Genomic DNA, 19,226 nt, shown 5'->3' with positions numbered 1-19,226 from the left:
TCACTGTGAGTTTTCATCACATCAGAATTCTCCATCATGTGTCCATCGCTGTAATATCCATTATTGGGCACACACAAGTTTCTGTTAATGACCCCTACAGTAGCTCTCTCCAACCTGGGGACTTTCCCTTATCTCTTTACTTCAACCTTTGCAATCATGCCCTTTCTTGAGATACTACTCCCCAGGGAAGGTTTAGAATTTTAGTTAAGTTCCTTTTTTCAAACTTTCTTAAAACTCCCTGTATGCCTTTATTATAATTTCATCAAAATTAGCTAATGGATCATAATGTGTGAAGCAGTTGTTGGGATAATAGTTTAATAACTTACGTTAAATAACCAGTTTAAAAGTGTTTATCTATTGATACATTTTTAAGGAAGCACTTTAACTTACTGCATTATTATAAGGTAATTTATTGTTTAACTATGTGCCTTAGGTGGTCAACTGATGACATATTGAGCATCAATGAATAAACATGTTAATATTTAACTTAATGATAATTTATTGCTGTCTTTACACAGTTACACCCATTTCAGTTTGTCATTCTCATTGCTCTCATTTTAAGGTATAGTAACTAAAATTTCTGAGATACTTGATACATCGCACTACATCAAGTATAAGTGAACAGTAAATGTCTGAAAGGGCAAAGTAAAGACCATCTAGTAATACTTCTCTCCCACTCTTAAGTGCACTCTAAAATACCTTGCCCATATTGTAATGGCTAAAAAATGTTCAATTTTTAAAAATATGTGTGATTCCATCCACATTGTTGTCATTTGTAGGACTACTTCTCTTCACATCTTGACTGGGTGACACCTGTACTGAAGTTAAGCTCCCCTCGCTCTGATTGTTGCATTACTTCAAATTTTGCCTTAGCAAAGTAGCCCTTTTACCAGAGATCAAATACTGAAGGTGATAAATCACTATTGAAGTTGGTCAATAATTGCCCACAATAGTTTTTCATATTACTAGTGTAATATTAAAATATTCTGTTATTGCCAGAAGTGGAGCAGATGGCAAACAGCTGCATCAAAATATAATGTTATCATTAAAAATCAAAGTTTTAAAATCAAGTTTCTACTTTATTTCTTGTCTTTCATGCAATGTTGTAGCATACCTCTTAAAATATATTGTTACCTATGGATATACTTGGGTATGTTCCCTGAACAAATAATATAGTAGCTTACACTCATTGAAGTGTAGTTTGAAGAAAATGGAACATTTGCAAGTAGCTCTTTATTTGTTTACCTACTTAAGTTAAGTAAAACAGGAATACTTGCTTTGACCAATAAATTTGGCATGTGAAATGGGAAGATTAAGAACAGACATTAAGTGATCAGTTTAAGTGAAATTTCATGAAATAAAATTCCAGTGCACTATACATTCTTTGCTTTGTACCTGTTTGTAAGAATGCCAATAATATATCAATAGGTATGGTATAAGAGGAAACACTACTTGAAGATGTTACAATAATGGCCTTTAAGAAATCAGGTCAAACACAAAGGTCGAGATGTGATTTGGGGGCAAAAGGATAAAAGCGTGGGTAGAAAAATAACCAGACAAAATGTCAGGGACTAAATATTGGTATAATAACCAAGGATACTCAATGCATCTTGAGCCAGATTTTTGCAGTCTAATCTAATTCTGGTTATGTATTAACTGCCTTGTAAACTAAAATATGTTTTCATGACACTGTATTCCACTGATGCTTAATTATGTAATGTAGCCATTAGGGATTATGCCTTGGTATGAATGAAACTAAAAGCAAGGTCCTTCTAGTGTTTTTTTGTTAAAAGTTCATTGGATAGTACCTGTTTCCACAGAATATATTACTAAAATTGAATGACAGCAGAAGACTAGCATGGCCCCTGTGTAAGGTTGATACACACATTCAAGAAATACTCCATACTTTTAAGCTAATGTTTTTATTTGATTCACTTACTAGCAGGCTATTTTCCTGTCTCAAAGCAAATTGATGGAGTCCATGTACATTTCCTCCCTAGCCTGTCCGTATTGGCAGAATCGCCACCGTGATCACTGCAGCACAGTCCAGACCTTGTCATTTGGTTTTGAAAATGTTATCCTTGCCACAGCCAGTTGCAGCAATGATATGTGAATATCTTCTTTGTTCATTGTTTGTGCATGGTAGTATGTAATCGTGGGCACAGACACCATAGCTGCAGTTTTATGGCACTTGGCCTCAGGAAATAGGGAAATCTGTTGGAGACAAGAGACCGTGATCATGGTGCTTTACGATTGGTCTCTGATTCTTTCTCCCAAACCAGTTCGGCCTTCTGGCAGATAGAACAAATCTGTTAAGTCTGGAATGTTGAGTTGATCAAAAATGAAAGTAATACTCTAAAGCAAAAAGACCTGTAAAATATATCTGAATGCAATTAAATGAATGTATTGTGTCTGCTAGTAGCCCCAATCAAAATTGCTAGCTCCATCTTTATTGGGCTGGACTAGACTGAAAATTTGCTGTTTTGGCATTTTGGATTTTTTGTTTGTTTGTTTGTTTCCTTGTGGATACAAACTACCTGTTCTGTGCAAGGAAATAGAGTGACAGTCTCTACTGAGAAACCTGTAGCTGACCCAAGTTTTACTTTGCTTTTATCATGGCAATATAGGGTTGGTAGGCAAGGTTCATCCTTTTGCCATTGTCAAGAAAGACCATAAAGTTTGTCAGTGGGGTGCAGACAAGTTTTAATGCATCTGGACACTGGAGGGGTATCACCACATGGACTAGAACTTGACTAGAAGTCTCAATAATGACTCAATTGTCTTTGTCCCATGACATAAGGAAACAAGGTAGCTGTTCATTTTTGATGCAGAGAGGAAAAAAGGGAACAATGTGGAGCAGCTGTTTTCCAGAAGTTCATCCACCCTCACCCATAGTAGCAGGAAGACTTGAAAGAAGACTATTGAAGTCTTCAAAACCATGGCAAAGCTTATGAAGGCATTACACTATACCAAAAAGAAAAAGAGGAAAGCCACTTGATAAACTTCAGGGAGAGAAGTTCTCACTCCTGATGGCTATGGAAACGTCTTGCCTTCAGTTTGTTTATTACAGGTCTTTAAAAGAATCAGGTCAAGTAAGCTGGAAGATACGTTGCTGGTGTTAAAGTGTTTAATCTAATCTAGACATTCTTAAACTCTTCATGAATTTAGTGTTTAATTAAAGTGTTTAATCTAATCTAGACATTCTTAAACTCTTCATGAATTTATCTAGCTGGACCCTAGGTGATGTACACTTTTATCTCCTTTCTCCTTAGATAACCAGCAGCCAGGTAATAACTATTTTATAAATCAGACGAGTCCAGGATGGTGTTAGCTTCATTAGGGCAAGGAAGAGTGAAGTTATTTTGGGTGAAGCCCCCAGGCTTTTGAAAGAAAAAGAGAGGAGAGTTAGTTTTAATACTGACTTTAAGCTGAAAAGTAGAGCCCTTTTCTACTTTTTTCTTCAGTTAACCCATCAGTCATGAAAGGAACAATGTGTGGTTGGCATCACTTGTGTAATTCCAAATAATAGATTTATTCCTGAAGTATGTGGGACATGGGTCTCATTTGTAAAGAGGAATTACAAAGACTGTGCACCCCAGTTTGTGGTTATCATCACTAATAAGCTTGGTTATAAATTTTCACTTGTAAAGGGTTGAGCTTTCAGGACATTTCTCTTTATGTTCCTTGGGAGCTAAAATTTTTGCTTAGCAGGAAATTGGGGAAACATTTCAAGAACCTCTTCATAGTTTCCATTTCCTTTATAGTAGGCCATCTTCCTTGCTGGGCTGGTTTTTTCATTGATCTCATTGGTTAAATTTTCATGGAGACAATCAGGTGCATAATTAAGTTTCTATTTTCATTGTCTTTTTTAAAGTATACATACTCTTGGCCCTTAAATATAGATACAGCTGCCAAACTTAAATACCTTCAGGTTGTTTTTCTGTTTATATAAAAAATACTACTCATTAAAATTCATAATGTATCTACAAGCTAATATTATTTATTAATCTTCACTTTATTACTGGCTCTTATATTTACTTAACATTTTTGAGTCTGCTACTCACACTGGATTCTTCTAAGCCACCTTAATAAAGTCCTTTTTCATATTTATTGATAATCAGAAGTCTGCATTGGACCCCGGCTGGCCTGGCTCAGTGGTTAGTGTTGGCCCATGGACGAAGGATCTCGGGTTTGATTCCAGTCAAGGGCACTTACCTCCACTGTGGGCGCGATCCCTGGCCCCAGTCTGGGTGCGTTGCAGGAGGCATCAGTTGATGTGTGTCTCTCACATTAATGTTTCTCCTCTCCTCTCTGTCGCGCTCTCTCTCTCTCTCTCTCCCCCTTCCCCCTTCCCCCTCCCTCCCATTCTCTCTCAAAAGCAATGAAAAAAATATCCTTAGGTAAGGATTAAAAATAAAAGTCAACATTGGTACGGACATTACTGGCTTAGACTTTAATTGTTTGTCATTATTTTTAAAAATCCATTAGCACAGACCCTTTCTAAGCCCATCCGTGGACCTGATATTAGGGGACCCTTGTCTTGAGTAATTCATTAAATCTCTGAAATGTATTTTCATAACACCTTTCATCATACTATGAATTTAATAGTGAAAATGAATTGCATCCCCTACTAAAGGAATTTGAATTTTCTACATGCTGGTCATGAAAACTCAATTTTCTACCCTGAAGTTGTTCAGGTCTCTCTTAATCACTAAAAAGGATGAGTTAAAACTGTTTTCTCATGGTCAGCTTGTAAAGGTCAGTGAAGGACAACACTTTGAAAGAAATGGATAATACGCATCCTTCCAGAGCTAGTGTATATTACAGCTGTCCCTTTGGACTCATTCCAACTACAGCTCAGTGACTCTTAGAGGAAGAGCATTTTAGAGGCTCTAACTGGGGCTCAGAAAAATTGTACTGAAAACACTTGCTTCCCGTGCATATCTATGCAGTGAAAAAGTCATGCTGCTTATCCCCCAAGTCCCGTTATTCTCTCAGTGCTTTGCATTACCTTTTACAAGGCTTCATCCACCTCTTTCTTGCTGTTGCTACTTCTCTTTGTTCAGGCCCTTGTTACATTTTCCCTGAGACAATTTAAACAATTCAGTTTCCCTACTTACTCCTCTATACTCCAGGACGATGGTTACCCAAAATAAGACCCTGTCTTGGAAAAGGTTCAGTCTAGCAGGTAGTTAAGCAGGAATGTAGATCATTTAATAAGAGTGTATTAAGGAATAATCATAGAAATACATGTAAGAGTCTGGGTTACATTTTTAGAAGGGAGTAATTAACTCTGGAAATACGTAAAGTAACTTTTAAGGAAAGTAATAAGACCATAGAATTATTAATCTAGATTTTAATTGTTACTTCTGTAGCAAGTTGTAAAGGCAAGTTTTGTTGTCTTATTCCAAATCAAACTAAACGAAAGATTTATTTGGTAATGTTTAAAAAACAGGAAATCTTATTTTCTATTTAATGAGCAAAGAAGGAGATGCAACTGAGTTAACCTCAAAACCACATGTTAATGTTTTCCTGTTGACCTGTCTGAGAATGAGTGGAAAATCTTGTAAACATATATCTAAATATACATATTTATAAATGTTTCAGTTAAATCAGATGTAAGTATTTGTAAAACCTTTGGTCATTCAACAAACATTTATGCAGCTTCTATATTTATAGAACATAGATGTCTAGAAAATACAAGCTGCTTATTTTAGTAAATTGTGGCTGTTTGAGATGATTAAGCTGCCAATGGAATCAGTATAGATATCCCCTAAATTTGCAAGTGTTCAAATCAATATAGCTTTCTTATTTTTAATGATTTTTGTGGCGCACATATAATATTGATATTTAAATGGAAATAACTATGTTACATATAATACACTTCTGAAATTGAAACCGGAATTTAAAATATCTAAAATATACTCTATGTATATTTTTAATTAAATTTATTGGGGTAATGTTGATATATCATGTGTATATCACATTGTGTGTTCACCACCCAAAGTCTAGTCTCCTTCTATCACCATATATTTGACCCCCTTTACCCTCTTCAATCACTTTATGTATATTTTAAAGTAATCAAGTCAGCAAAAGTCTCTGCAGTCTTAAGCTGTATTTCTAGAGATACAGTCCACAGTCAAGTAATAGTTTTCTGCACTCTGCTGTGGTGATACTGACTCTAGAGTATTGTACTAGATTTTGATTGCTGCATTTTGAGATGAACCATAAACAAAAGTAACACATAAAATGAAGACAAAGAATATGATGATAAATTATCTCGCTTTAATTATGGTGAAAGGAATTGGGAGTAAAGAAGCCTAGGGAAAATTCTCATTGCTGCCAAGTATGGGAAAAGAGAGAGAAGACAGCTAGAACTGATGAAATGAAATTTAGGAATCACAGCCTTTAGGAATAACTTTAGAAGTACTGTACAAAATTTTTTATATCAGGTAGTGAGCTCCCAACAGTGAAAAATAGCCAATTAATTGACTTCTGAGAAACTTTCCTATTTCAAGATTTTAACTTCACTGACTAAAATTAATGTTTGTTTGTTTGTTTGTTTGTTTCCCCCAAAAGACTTAGATTGCAAGTGTAGGACTATAGTTGCAAAGGTAGGGTTGGGATAACTTATTAGCCATTGTGCATTTAGAAATTCTCCCATTTATATCAGGAAATTCTAATACCTTATCAGAAGTCACCAAACTTTTGTAACAGGCCATAGTAAATATTTTAGGCTTTGCAGGCCACATAGTCTCTATAGCACCTGCTTAATTCTGTTGTTATAGTGCAAAAGCATCATTGACAATATGTAAACACAGTTAATTGGCTGTGTTCCAATTAAATTTTATTTTCAAAAGCAGGTGGTAAGCTGGATTTGCACTGTGGTTCATAGTTCACAGCCCCTGCTTTAAATGATGAAATCTGGAAATAACATTCTAAGTGAAAAAAGGCTTGGAGTTGAAAAAACAAACTGTCAAAATGTTACTGTCTTATGGGACTGAAAGAGTGCACATCAAATGTTCAAAACTTAAATTGCCCAATGCAGCCTGGCCGGACGTGGCTCAGCGGTTGAGCGTCGACCTAGGATCCAGGCGATTGGGGTTCGATTCCCAGTCAGGGCACATGCCTAGGTTGCAGGCTCCATCCCCAGTCAGGGACGTGCAGGAGGCAGCCAATCAATTGATGTTTCTATCTCTCTCTCTCTCCCTCTCCTTTCCTCTCTCTGAAATCAATAAAGATTTTTTTTTTTTTTAAATTGCACAATGTGTTAGAAGTCCAATGGCAGTGGAGAGCCTGAGACAGTTTTCTGCTATTCATCTCTGCTCTTATTTTGTACTTAAAGGTATTTTACTCCTGCTGAGCAAAAAGCCACCTACTCCACTTGGACTGCTAATGTACACCCAACCCTTACCGAGAAGTAAATGCAGGTTCAGGCCTTCTAAGAACCAAAAGACTTTTAGTGCCTCCTGCCCAAACAGTAATTTTAATACCAGAACAGGGACGTAAACAAAAATCTCTGATCAGCACAGTATCCATTACACATTTGTGCTTCTGAGCCCGTGCAGGAGAGGTTTTCATATCATCATGTGGTCTGTTGGCCTTTTGTTTACAGGCTGTTACAAAAGGGGGGGGGTCAAATGTTAATACTGACTAGAAGTGAATAATAGAAAAGGAGGCTGCAGCCACCGGCAGGCGAGCGCTGAGGATGGCCATCAGCTGCTGGAAACAAAGGGGTGGGAGCATTTTATAAAAGCACCGTCTCCAGCCTGGGGTTGTTGGTTTTAGGGCCTCGGACTTCCATAGTACTGAAGAGCTTTGCTCTGTTGTGTTTTAGTATAGCAAAGCAATCAGTTTTATGAGGACTCCTCAAGTAAAGGGTAAATTGTGAATTACATATACTCTCTTAAGAAAACAGGATTGCCCCATTGAAGTAACTTATCAGTAGATGTATAAAAATTTAGGATGAGTGAACCCTATTTATTTCTTAATAGTCCTGAAGAGTTGTGATTTATCAGCATATGAACATTTAGTCCTGCAAAGCCCATTTAGTCCTGAACTCAAAAGCCCAGTAGTGTTCCTTGAATCTTAAAGTGTTTTATTTTTGTATACATTTTTGTGACCCCAAACCTCCAAAATGCAGACTTGAAATTAAATATTTTATAGTGATTTTTAATTTTCAAATGAGCTCTTTTTCTTTATAAATAGATTATGCACTTAAGTTTGGATAAGTGAGCCTTTTTGATTAACATTTAATTTTCTATAGTGTAAAGGCCCTTTTACTTAAAATGTTATATGCTCTGACTTACTAACTTCAGGAATTTTGCTCCAAATTCAGAGAAGTGAGAAGGTATTTTTACACCTTGGTTTAGTTTATCTGAAAGCCAAGTTTTGAAGAAACCTAAATTTTAAAATCATGAAAAAGTTTCATGTTGGTTTTTTTGCTCAAAATACTTTTTAGAGACTCTCTTTTACTTAGGGTATACTATGTAAAATTCAAACTTCTCCATGTGGACTCTGCCCACCCTTGTGGCCTCTGCCTACCTCTCACCATACCTTCCTTGCACACCTTACCTATTACCATGCCCTTCAGACTCAAGTAATAAAAAAACAACTTGTATTGCTGTAGCACACTACATCCTTTCATGGCCTGTGACTTTGCACACATACTCACGTGGCAATCTGAAACACCCTCCTCGCCTAGCTCTCCCATGTTCAAGCCACCACCCCTTCTCTGCAAAATCCCTACTAATCTACAATGTTCTACTGAAATTTTACCTCACTGATGCCTTCCCTAACCCACTTAGGCAATTGGAGATTTCTTGTGACTTTTTCAAAGTTCACGTTCAGTCTTATAACAATTTTCCATTGTTAAAGTTGTTCCTCTGTTTTGTCTTCCCCCAAAAACTGTGAGTCCCTCGACAATCGAAGGAAAAGCATCTTATTTACCTTTGTTTTCATAGCCTATTTAACCTAGAGCCTAGCACAAGCAGATATTTCTCCAAAAACCTGGGGTTGATGGAGACAGATAGCACTGCATAATTCCTAACAGCCTGAAAAGATAATGTAGGTATACTTTATAGGTTTATTAATAGTAATATTTAACACATTTATTGGGTGCTTACTGGGAAAATCTCTTTGCTTACATATTTTTCATATATCACCTTGTCTAATACAACAATCTGATGAAGTATATACCATGACCCAATTTAACAGTGAGAGGGGGGAATGAGGTTCAGTGAGATGAATCAGACTTCTCAGGGCCACACAACTACTAATTAAGGCAGCCAGAATTTGCATCCAGTGTAACTTTAGAGCCCATTCTCTTATTTACCACCAATGAGTATTTCCTGGCCACAGCTGAAGCCCAAATAGCAACATATAGTTTGAAATCACCTAGACGTAGGTTCAGAATCCATATCTGGTGGTGAAACTTGACTTCTCTGACCTTTGGTTCCTCGTCTGTAAAATGGCAGTACCTACTCTAAATGGGTTACTGCCTTCCTAAGTGCATTCTATATGCTAAATAGTATATGTTCGCTCCATTTGCCTTTTCTGCACTTCTGTTCGTGTGCACTTTGAGATAATGGTTTGTACAGAATAAGCCCTGGCATAAGAAGACAGATAAGTATTCTCTCTTCTGTGTAGTACTACAGTAGTATCAACCAGTGCTGCCTTCCAGGTCTCCACGTGCTTTACGGCTAGGATCCCATTTATTCTCCTGTGAGAAGAGTGCATCTTGAGCATTTCAAAGTTGTTAATTGCCCATAAATAGACGATAGTGTAATAAAGATTAAAATCAGTGATCTGACTACTGTACTAGACTTCTCTTTTGCTAATTCTTAGGTAACATATGAGGTTCTGGGGGTTGTTATTTATTCTATAAAATAGTTGCCCCCATGATTCCATAAAATAGACCTGTTAGCACCATTCAACAAAGAAAACTATAAACACAGCTGCTGTTTTGGTGTGGCTTGTGGTTTTGTTTTGTTTTTATTTGAACTTTTTTGTGCAGGCAGATCATCATTTAAAAGAAGTCATTTGGCATTATCCCTTGCATTCTTTAAATTTTTTGTATGTTTTAAAAAGCTTAGACTGAGTCACTTCTAAAATTATACACACAGATCCATCTGGTTTTTTTACTAGTCAATGAGTTTTCTTTTAAAAATATAGGAAACAGGAGAACTATATTTTAAATCCCATAACTTCAGTGGGTCTCTTATAAATTCAAAGAAAAATATTTTTAACTATCAAAAAATAATTTTGTATTCTTGAATTGTCTTTTAATTTGTATATTTCCAGAGGCAAGCGTTAAGGCTTGAAATTTCTGCTATTTCTACTCCTCACCTCTCTTATTTATTAAAACTCTGAAGCATACGATAAGCACTTGTCTGCAACTGAAAATTGGTACAGCAGAAATGGCTGCTCAAAGTAGGCCCTATTGCTCTCTCTAGGCCACACTGGTTGTGAGGTGAAAGATGCATTGTAGGGAGCAAACCTACATGCAGGAAGGCCATTTAGGCCTTTGCAGTGGTCCAGACAAGAAAAAAATTAGTGTCCTGACCTAAAGTACTAAAAGTGATAGTGAAAGTGTAGGCAGATTCAGGAGATTGAATTAAAGGAATTTGTTGATGGCTTAAATGTTGATAGATATGACATAGAGGAGTCAGAGATAGCAGATTTCTGGATTAGATGCATCATGCTCCTCACCTTTTACTGTGTTTGCTCAATTCCTGCTTATCCTTAAAAACTTCAGTTTTTATGTTACCTCCTGTGGAAGCCTTCCCAGTCCAACTTCCATTGAGTTGAGTGGCAGCTATGAGCTTTTACAGCATCGGGCACTTCTCCATAAAAGCATTTTTTCTGTTTTGTATGTGAATTTAATTACCCCACACTCAGCATACACATAATCTTCACACTCGTAACTCTGTCTTGTGAGGGCAAGGGCCATGTGTCGTATTCATCATCACAATCCCAGCACCTAACACTTTTAGTGAATAAACAAAATGTCATTTGTAGCTGTTGTCCACAGTACCTGTAGAGTAATCGAATACAGTAAGTTATCTGGCCTTTCAATTCATTACTCTAGTGTAACTTTTATTTATTTCTTATTTTCCCAATATCTCTCATTTTGCCTTTTTAATACTTTCAAAGTTTAGCTTACTGAATAAAAGAAAAAATAAATATAAACAATAAGAAATAAACTTGTGCTTTGTATCTTCCAAAAGATCCCCCAAGATTGCTGACATCTAAAAAATTAGGGCTTCAAGTCATAATAATAAATTTTTTTTAATATTATAAGTGTTTAACACAGTTGTTTGGAACATTATACTGACAAAGAAAATCAATAGGTCTCTTTTATGTGTAGATGATACTTTATATTACAGTGACAATATACCTAACATATTTAAAAGCAGAATGGTTTTATCCAAGATATCACTTAGATAATAATCAGTACACAAAAGGAAATTACAAAGATTGATTCAAGAGAGAAAAAAAGATTAAGCCATGTAATTTCTCATTACTACAGGGTGGAGGTTGGGGAGAAAAGGGAAAAGACTTGACTTCTCTAGCTTTTGCTTTACTGATCTTTAAAATGAGAGCAGTTGGCCCATGATAAAGGATCCTTTCCAGCCCAGATTCTGCTCAGTAAAATAGAAGGGAATGATAGAGGTGATATGCGATGGAAATTTTGGTTTCAATTACAGATTAATGTTCATTCTTCCCATAACCCCAGCTATGTCTTGATAAAACCTGAATGTTAAAAGTTCATTCAAATAAAATGTTTTTTTATTAAATGACTTATTAAATATAATTAAATACAAGTGATTTTTCTAATTTCTGCGTTGCAGTCAGTTCTTTCAGCATAAATTGGAGCAACAGTCTCCATCAAAATATTTAAGGTGAATTATTATTACTTGTCCTAATTAATTCAAACTATGGAAAATGAGGTTTGACGTTTAATAATGCCATAAATCTGTTCTTCTGTAGTTGTTTCTCTTTTAACATGTGTTTTCCTCTTTGGTTTAGATTTCTGCTTTGGGAGAGCCACACATCTAATTCCTTAAAGTAGTTTTATATGTAAAACCTGTAAAGGATCAGAACAATGCCTCCAAGACCATCATCAGGTGAACTGTGGGGCATCCACTTGATGCCCCCAAGAATCCTAGTAGAATGTTTACTACCAAATGGAATGATAGTGACTTTAGAATGCCTCCGTGAGGCTACATTAGTTACTATAAAGCATGAACTGTTTAAAGAAGCAAGAAAGTACCCTCTCCATCAACTTCTTCAAGATGAATCTTCTTACATTTTTGTAAGTGTTACCCAAGAAGCAGAAAGGGAAGAATTTTTTGATGAAACAAGACGACTTTGTGACCTTCGACTCTTTCAACCCTTTTTGAAAGTAATTGAGCCAGTAGGCAATCGTGAAGAAAAGATCCTCAATCGAGAAATTGGTAGGATATAATTTTTGACTAAATGTTATTGTCATCCTATTCTAAATGCAAATAACTGTGAAACTTTATTTTCTCCTTACTGAAATTTTTCTGACTCAACCAGTTAATTACCTTTGTAATCTTAAGTACTTAGATTTTGAAATACAAATCATTGCAAATCTAAAGTATTTTTTGACTTTTGGGCAAAGGAACTATTTTTAACACCTTGGTATAATTCTATAAAGTTCATTTGTATGGTTGACTTAGATTTGTTATATCCCAGTTTTGTTTTATTATTCTTTAAAAAATAATTGATATGGATAATGTTTGCTGCCTTTGCTCCAGATTGCTAAATATATGTTTTATTAAAAGTATTTCAGTCCTTGTCAACCCTTACTATATGTATTCATCAAACATTTTTTAAACCCAGAGAAACTTCTTTACTCTCTTGTGATCTTCCAAATCTACCAAGTTTTCTATTTGTAAGAAACATGTTTATACTGTGTATTTAATAGAATATTATATTCTTTACATAATTTTTTAAGGCTTTGCTATCGGCATGCCAGTGTGTGAATTTGACATGGTTAAAGATCCAGAAGTACAGGACTTCCGAAGAAATATTCTGAATGTTTGTAAAGAAGCTGTGGATCTTAGGGATCTTAATTCTCCTCACAGTAGAGCAATGTATGTCTATCCTCCAAATGTAGAATCTTCACCAGAACTGCCAAAGCACATATATAATAAATTAGATAAAGGTAAGAAAATTTGCAGTCTACCATAACTGGTTACTGTAGTGAAAACTTCTATCTGTGTCTGTATTTTAAACAGTCTTTTTTTATCCCAGTTAGATAATAAGCTTCTTGAAGCCAGATACTGCTTATACTGACAAGATATAGTTGAGTGCCACATGCACAACTTATGTACAATAGTATTTATTTATTAATGGAATGAATTGTGTGCATATGGTGCTGATTGTTTATCTCAGAACAAAACTAAAGAACTTTGAGTTTGAAATTCACTGCTCTAGAATTATAGCTGATTGTCTTTTTGCATATAAAAACAAGTATAAATAAAAACATTTTATGAAATTTTAGAAAAACTTTACATAATCTTGTTATATATCATAGTCAAAGAAAAAATAGATTTTGTAATCTTAATGTTAAATGCAGTAATTAAATCTGATTATAATGAAGTTGACTTTTGACATTTAATATATCAATTTCTAGAATTATTATTATTATTATTTTTTAAATATATCTTTATTGATTTCAGAGAGGAAAGGAGAGGGAGAGAGAGAGATAGAAACATCAATGATGCGAGAGTCATTTATCGAGCCCACAACCCGGGCATGTGCCCTGACCGGGAATCGAACCCTGATCGCCTGGATCCTAGGTTGACGTTTAACCACTGAGCCATGCCCGGCCAGGCAATTTCTAGAATTAAATGAACATGAAAATATATAAACTGTATTGTTTTTTTAAATGAATATCTGTATTTCTCAAGATAACAAAGTATTTTGGGTTTTTTTTGTTTTTAATTCTCACCTGAGGAAATGATTTGATTTTTTGGAGAGAGAGAGGAAGAGAAAGAAACATTGATAGGTTGCCTTCTGGTATACACCCCAACTAGGGGTCAAGCCTGCAACCGAGGAACGTGCCCTTGGCTGGAACTGAACCCAGGACCCTTCAGTCCATGGGCCAGTGCTCTATCCACTGAGCAAAACCTGCTGGGGCCAAAGTGAGGGTTTTAATTTGAAGCTATAGAATAGGTTAACTCTCACACACTATTAAATATAAAGTTCTGTTAGTAAAATAAGTTGACATCTTATTACTGTTTCACCCACATCACTCAAAGTAGTTTAATTCAATATAACATAACATCTTTATTTGAAGTTCTTTTCTACTCTAGCATACTTTTTAAAATGGACCACTCTTTCGTTTTTACCCAATCTTTGTGAAAAAATTCCAACAATGTCAATGTTTCTCTCCCTCCCTCCCTTCCTCTCTTTCTGAAAAGCAATGGAAAAAAATATCCTCAGGTGAGGATTAAAAAAATAAAGGAGGGAATTGCTTAAAAAAAAGATAGTAGGAAAAATTGTACTGTGAATACCCAGACCAGTTTTAATCTTTCCATTTTATCTTTTCTTTTTGTCCCATCTTAGTTGATCTTAAAAGGAGAAAAATAAGAAAATCCATCTTGTTCTCCTTCCTCCCCTATCTTTTCTCTCATTCTGATTTAGCATCTTTCTTTAAGTCTCCATGATTCCTTCCCAGAGTCACCAAAAACTTCCACTTTTGAACCTTTGGTCTGTTGTCATGAGTCACTCTTCACAGAGCTGTATCCATGAATATGCCATGTAGTTTAAAATAGAATTATCTTGGTCTCAGGCACTTGTGACCTACCAGTCACAGTTTTGCATACTTGCCATAAAACATGAGATTTGGACATGGCTTGGCAGCACTATTAGATTTGAAGATTTACCTGTATTAGTTAGATTGTAAGTCATTTATGATTATTGTTAGAGTAATGGTAGTGCATGCTTTTTGAAGTTTTTCTCTTGAAAAATGAAGTATATATGGTGATTGCATCTAATAATGTTTTCCTGTTACAGGGCAAATAATAGTGGTGATTTGGGTAATAGTTTCTCCAAATAATGACAAGCAGAAGTATACTTTGAAAATCAACCATGACTGTGTGCCAGAACAAGTAATTGCTGAAGCAATCAGGAAAAAAACGCGAAGTATGTTGCTATCATCTGAACAATTAAAACTCTGTGTTTTAGAATATCAGGGCAAATATATTTTAAAAGTGTGTGGATGTGATGAATACTTCTTAGAAAAATATCCTCTGAGTCAATATAAGGTGAGTAACAAGTTTTGAAAATATTAATTTTAAATTTAAAAAAGTAATCACATTGGGGACTAGTGTCTACATTTTAGAATATACTTTTTGAAAAATCATTAATATTATTAAATAATATTCATAAGTTTAGTTTTATATGATAATTTAATTTGAGAGATTGATGACAAATTTAATTTGAAATAACAGATGCTATTCTTCCTTTAAATTTTATGTAATTAATATTTGGGGATCTGACTATATATGTGGATACGCTGATTAACATTTTTACAATTGTAACAATAGTTATATCATTATTCAGATACAAACATTTGATTTGGTGACTGTTTAATTGTGCTATAAGGTAAGTACATTGTTTCAGGTATTCTGCATGCAAAAAATGCATCATGTGCTTTTCTAGATAGCTCCAGTTCTACAGTGGAATACTTCTATTAAGAAATGGGAATTTTAAACAATATGGAACTTACACAGAAGGCTTTTCATGTGCCAGCCTTTTTTTTTTTTTTAAGGGGTTTGTTTGAATATGCAATGTAAGCAGTAACGTAAATGTACCCCTTGTCAGAAAAAGACAAACAACCATAAAAACATGGCAGTTACACTAACCCCAAAATATGGAGTATTTTATCTCCTCCCAAGCAATGCCACTAGCAGTAATTAAACATTTCAAAAAAATCTATGATTTACTGTTAATTAAGATATACTATTAATATTACCCTACTCTCTATTTCTGTTCATTAAATAAATACCTATAAGAAGCAACTGTACTTGTACCAAGTATATGCTAAGTACTCATTTACAATGTGAAGCAAGACATGGTTCTGGCCTTCAGGTTGCTTACAGTCTAGTGGACTTATGGGTAAGAAAATAGGCCATTATAATATGTACACAGTAGCATTTCTATTAGAAATTTCTGTCCTAACTACCACTTCACAAATCAAACCAATGTGTTTTAACATGTTTTTTAAATACTTCCTGTATTTTTATCAGCCTCCCCTTTGTGGTTTTTGTTTTGTTTTACCTTTTAGCAAAACAAATGTTTCTCAAGAAATATTGTGACAGAAGAACAAGGGGGCAGCTACCCTTGGATTGGACATCAGTATGACTTAATAGATAGGATGATAGAAGCTTACTAAATGATGTTGCTTTTCCTTTAACAAGTGCAGTGTTTTCATAATGAGTATCCTCTGATCCTTGTTTTTTTTTGGGGGGGGGGTGGATCTTACAGTTAAGGATAGAAATATAGTGTTGAAAGCTGACCTCTTTTTTTTTTTCCTTTTATACAATTGATATTCCAATAGGTGCTTGGTTGATCCTGTGCTGTAACCTAACTCTCAAATATTAGTACTTTAAATGTTAAGTAAAGCAACTGCTAAGAAATGTTGTCTATAATGTTTGATTTTTTTTATCACCTTTGCAGATTAGTATGTAAATTCTCTCATAGTACTCTTACATGTTGCTTTTAAAATGAAAAACCTCATAAAAAATGGCTTCTCCCCATCTCCCTTAATCTTTCACAGTATATAAGAAGCTGTATAATGCTTGGGAGGATGCCCAATTTGATGCTGATGGCTAAAGAAAGCCTTTATTCGCAACTGCCAATGGACTGTTTTACGATGCCATCTTATTCCAGACGCATCTCCACAGCGACACCATATATGAATGGAGAGACTTCTACAAAATCCCTTTGGGTTGTAAATAGTTCACTCAGAATAAAAATTCTTTGTGCAACCTATGTAAATGTAAATATTCGAGACATTGACAAGGTAAAGTCATGTTGATGCTTATTAAATTATTTTATATAAACATTTTTCGAGAGCTAAATAATGATCTGTCCATTGCAGTGTGTTTTCCGATGGCTGGAAAGCCACCATCTACCTCAGCTTTTACACAGCTTATGGTCCTTTGTCTGTCATTCTAATATCCCTAATTCTAATATTCTAATAGTTCTAGTGTTCATAATTCTAAGCTCTTAAAACCAAAAAAAATTTTTAACAAGTTTTTATTAAATAAATAAATAAGTAAATATGTTTTTATTGGTTTCAGAGAGAGGAAGGGAGAGGGAGAGAGAGAGAAACATTGATGATGAGTCATTGATTCGGCTGCCTCCTGCACCCCCCCTACTGGGGATGGAGCCTGAAACCTGGGCCTGGGCCCTGGCCAGGCAGGAATCAAACCAGGATCTCTTGGATCATAGGTTGATGGTCAACCACTTAGACACACTGGCTGGGCAAAAAACCCCAAAATTTTATAGAATTTGTTTCACAGCAAAACCTGGCCCAACCTGAAGTGAGGTTTTTTGTATGTTTATCTATCCCACTAATATAAATATTTGTGTGTTTTGTTGCAAAAATATTAATATATTTATGGGCATTCTAAGTTTTCATAGTATTATGCAATGTTTAGTATATGTACCAATTTATCTTTTTAAAATATCAAAAACTCTGAATTCCATACCTGTACTGAAGGTGGGCCTATATTGATTTTTATTAGTCTGATGTTCCCCTGAAAACAAATTTTGATGAATAATCTGCATCAGTGTTAACTTACTGTATATGTGAAGAAAAGGAGAACTGAAAAGCTACATCTGAACAGAAACTTCTAGTGAATTCTCTCATATCAGTTATGCTATTTTGATATTGTTAATATTGGTTCTGTCTAGTATGTACAGTGTGAGGCAAAAGTAGGTGTACAGTTTTGAGTACACAAAACAGAATTTATTCTTATTTATTAACTACTATATTATTTTCCATGCAAACAGCTGTAAACCTACTTTTGCCCCACCCTGTATGCGTATGTGTGTATGTATTTTATATATACACACCCACACATTTTTTTTCTTTCTTTTAGATCTATGTTCGAACAGGTATCTACCATGGTGGAGAGCCCTTATGTGATAATGTGAACACTCAAAGAGTACCTTGTTCCAATCCCAGGTAAGGAAGTATATGGATTTCTATCTTCAAAAGTCACATTAGTGTTTAGCAATGTAATCATAAAAGTAGTATGGTTTACATTATTAATTTTATACAAGTCATATAAATTATCAGACATTTACATATAAAACATAAGGACTTTCTGTCAAATCACAGGATCACTTTACTGATTCTCTGAAATTTTATCTGTAGGGTTTTTTATTCTTTCCGTTGTATCGAGGAGAGAGCAAAATATGGTTACCATCTTGTACTGTATCTCCATCGTCATTTACACTGAGAAGAGGCAGCAAACCCTTCCAGAGCCACACTGCCCTCAGGCAGTCTTCTGCACATTACTCCCAAGAATAGATAAATATGACATTCAAATAAATCAATTTCTTAGGAGGAAGAGGAGTTCTTGGGAACATTTTAAATTATTACTGGCTAGATATAATGACAAAATAAAAGGTAGTATAATCCAACAGCTTGCCATCCTGCCATTTCTTTTTCTCTCTCATTTGGGATAACAGTCTACCCCTGAATATAACAGTAATATTTTAAGAGAACTCAAATTGGTATTAAAGGTTAAAGATGGATTTTGTGGTGTAGCAATCAAGCTAATAAGTAGTGAATCATTGAGAAATAAATTTCATAATGAATTTAGACTGAATTCTAGGAGAGTCAAGAACAAGTTTTGATCTTGTAATTAAGTTACTAGAGGTGGCCACCATTCTAGAGTTTAGGTAAAGTTCAAAGAGATGGTAACCTTTTCTACCTGGAGCAAGGGAAATAGTTCCTCACCCTACCTGAACCATTAGGTCAGAAAGTACGTCATTCAAGTTAGAGCTTATGCTGTGTCAACAAACAACCCCAAGATCTTTTAAAATTTTTGCCATAAAAACAAAACTTTATTTTCCACTTACACTGCATGACTTTCATGGGTTGAGTGGTTTGGTTGTGAAAGGAACAGCAAAACAATATTTGAGTAAAGAATGGCCAAAAATTTTCCAAATTTGAT

General features: G+C 35.0%; 1 protein-coding gene and 1 non-coding gene across 2 annotated transcripts in view; both read left to right on the top strand.

Annotated features, from left to right (window-relative positions):
* Positions 1 to 19,226, top strand: part of PIK3CA (phosphatidylinositol-4,5-bisphosphate 3-kinase catalytic subunit alpha) — a 63,751-nt gene that overhangs the window by 20,357 nt on the left and 24,168 nt on the right. The window contains exons 2-6 of the mRNA XM_087818300.1: positions 12,031 to 12,458; positions 12,983 to 13,192; positions 15,049 to 15,299; positions 16,814 to 17,059; positions 18,144 to 18,229. Of these exons, the coding sequence (XP_087674426.1) occupies positions 12,107 to 12,458; positions 12,983 to 13,192; positions 15,049 to 15,299; positions 16,814 to 17,059; positions 18,144 to 18,229 (1,145 nt within the window). The 5' untranslated portion in view covers positions 12,031 to 12,106. The remainder of the gene's footprint in view (positions 1 to 12,030; positions 12,459 to 12,982; positions 13,193 to 15,048; positions 15,300 to 16,813; positions 17,060 to 18,143; positions 18,230 to 19,226) is intronic.
* Positions 1,805 to 1,910, top strand: LOC148092928 (U6 spliceosomal RNA). The gene has a single exon (XR_015714736.1). It is a non-coding gene; the product is annotated as a U6 spliceosomal RNA (small nuclear RNA).

The sequence above is a fragment of the Miniopterus natalensis genome, chromosome 6 (genome assembly GCF_054644295.1).
Source record: "Miniopterus natalensis isolate mMinNat1 chromosome 6, mMinNat1.hap1, whole genome shotgun sequence".
NCBI classification, from domain to species: Eukaryota; Metazoa; Chordata; class Mammalia; order Chiroptera; family Miniopteridae; genus Miniopterus; species Miniopterus natalensis.
The sequence above is the reverse complement of the archived record's forward strand: the minus strand, read 5'-3'. Positions and strand labels throughout refer to the sequence as shown.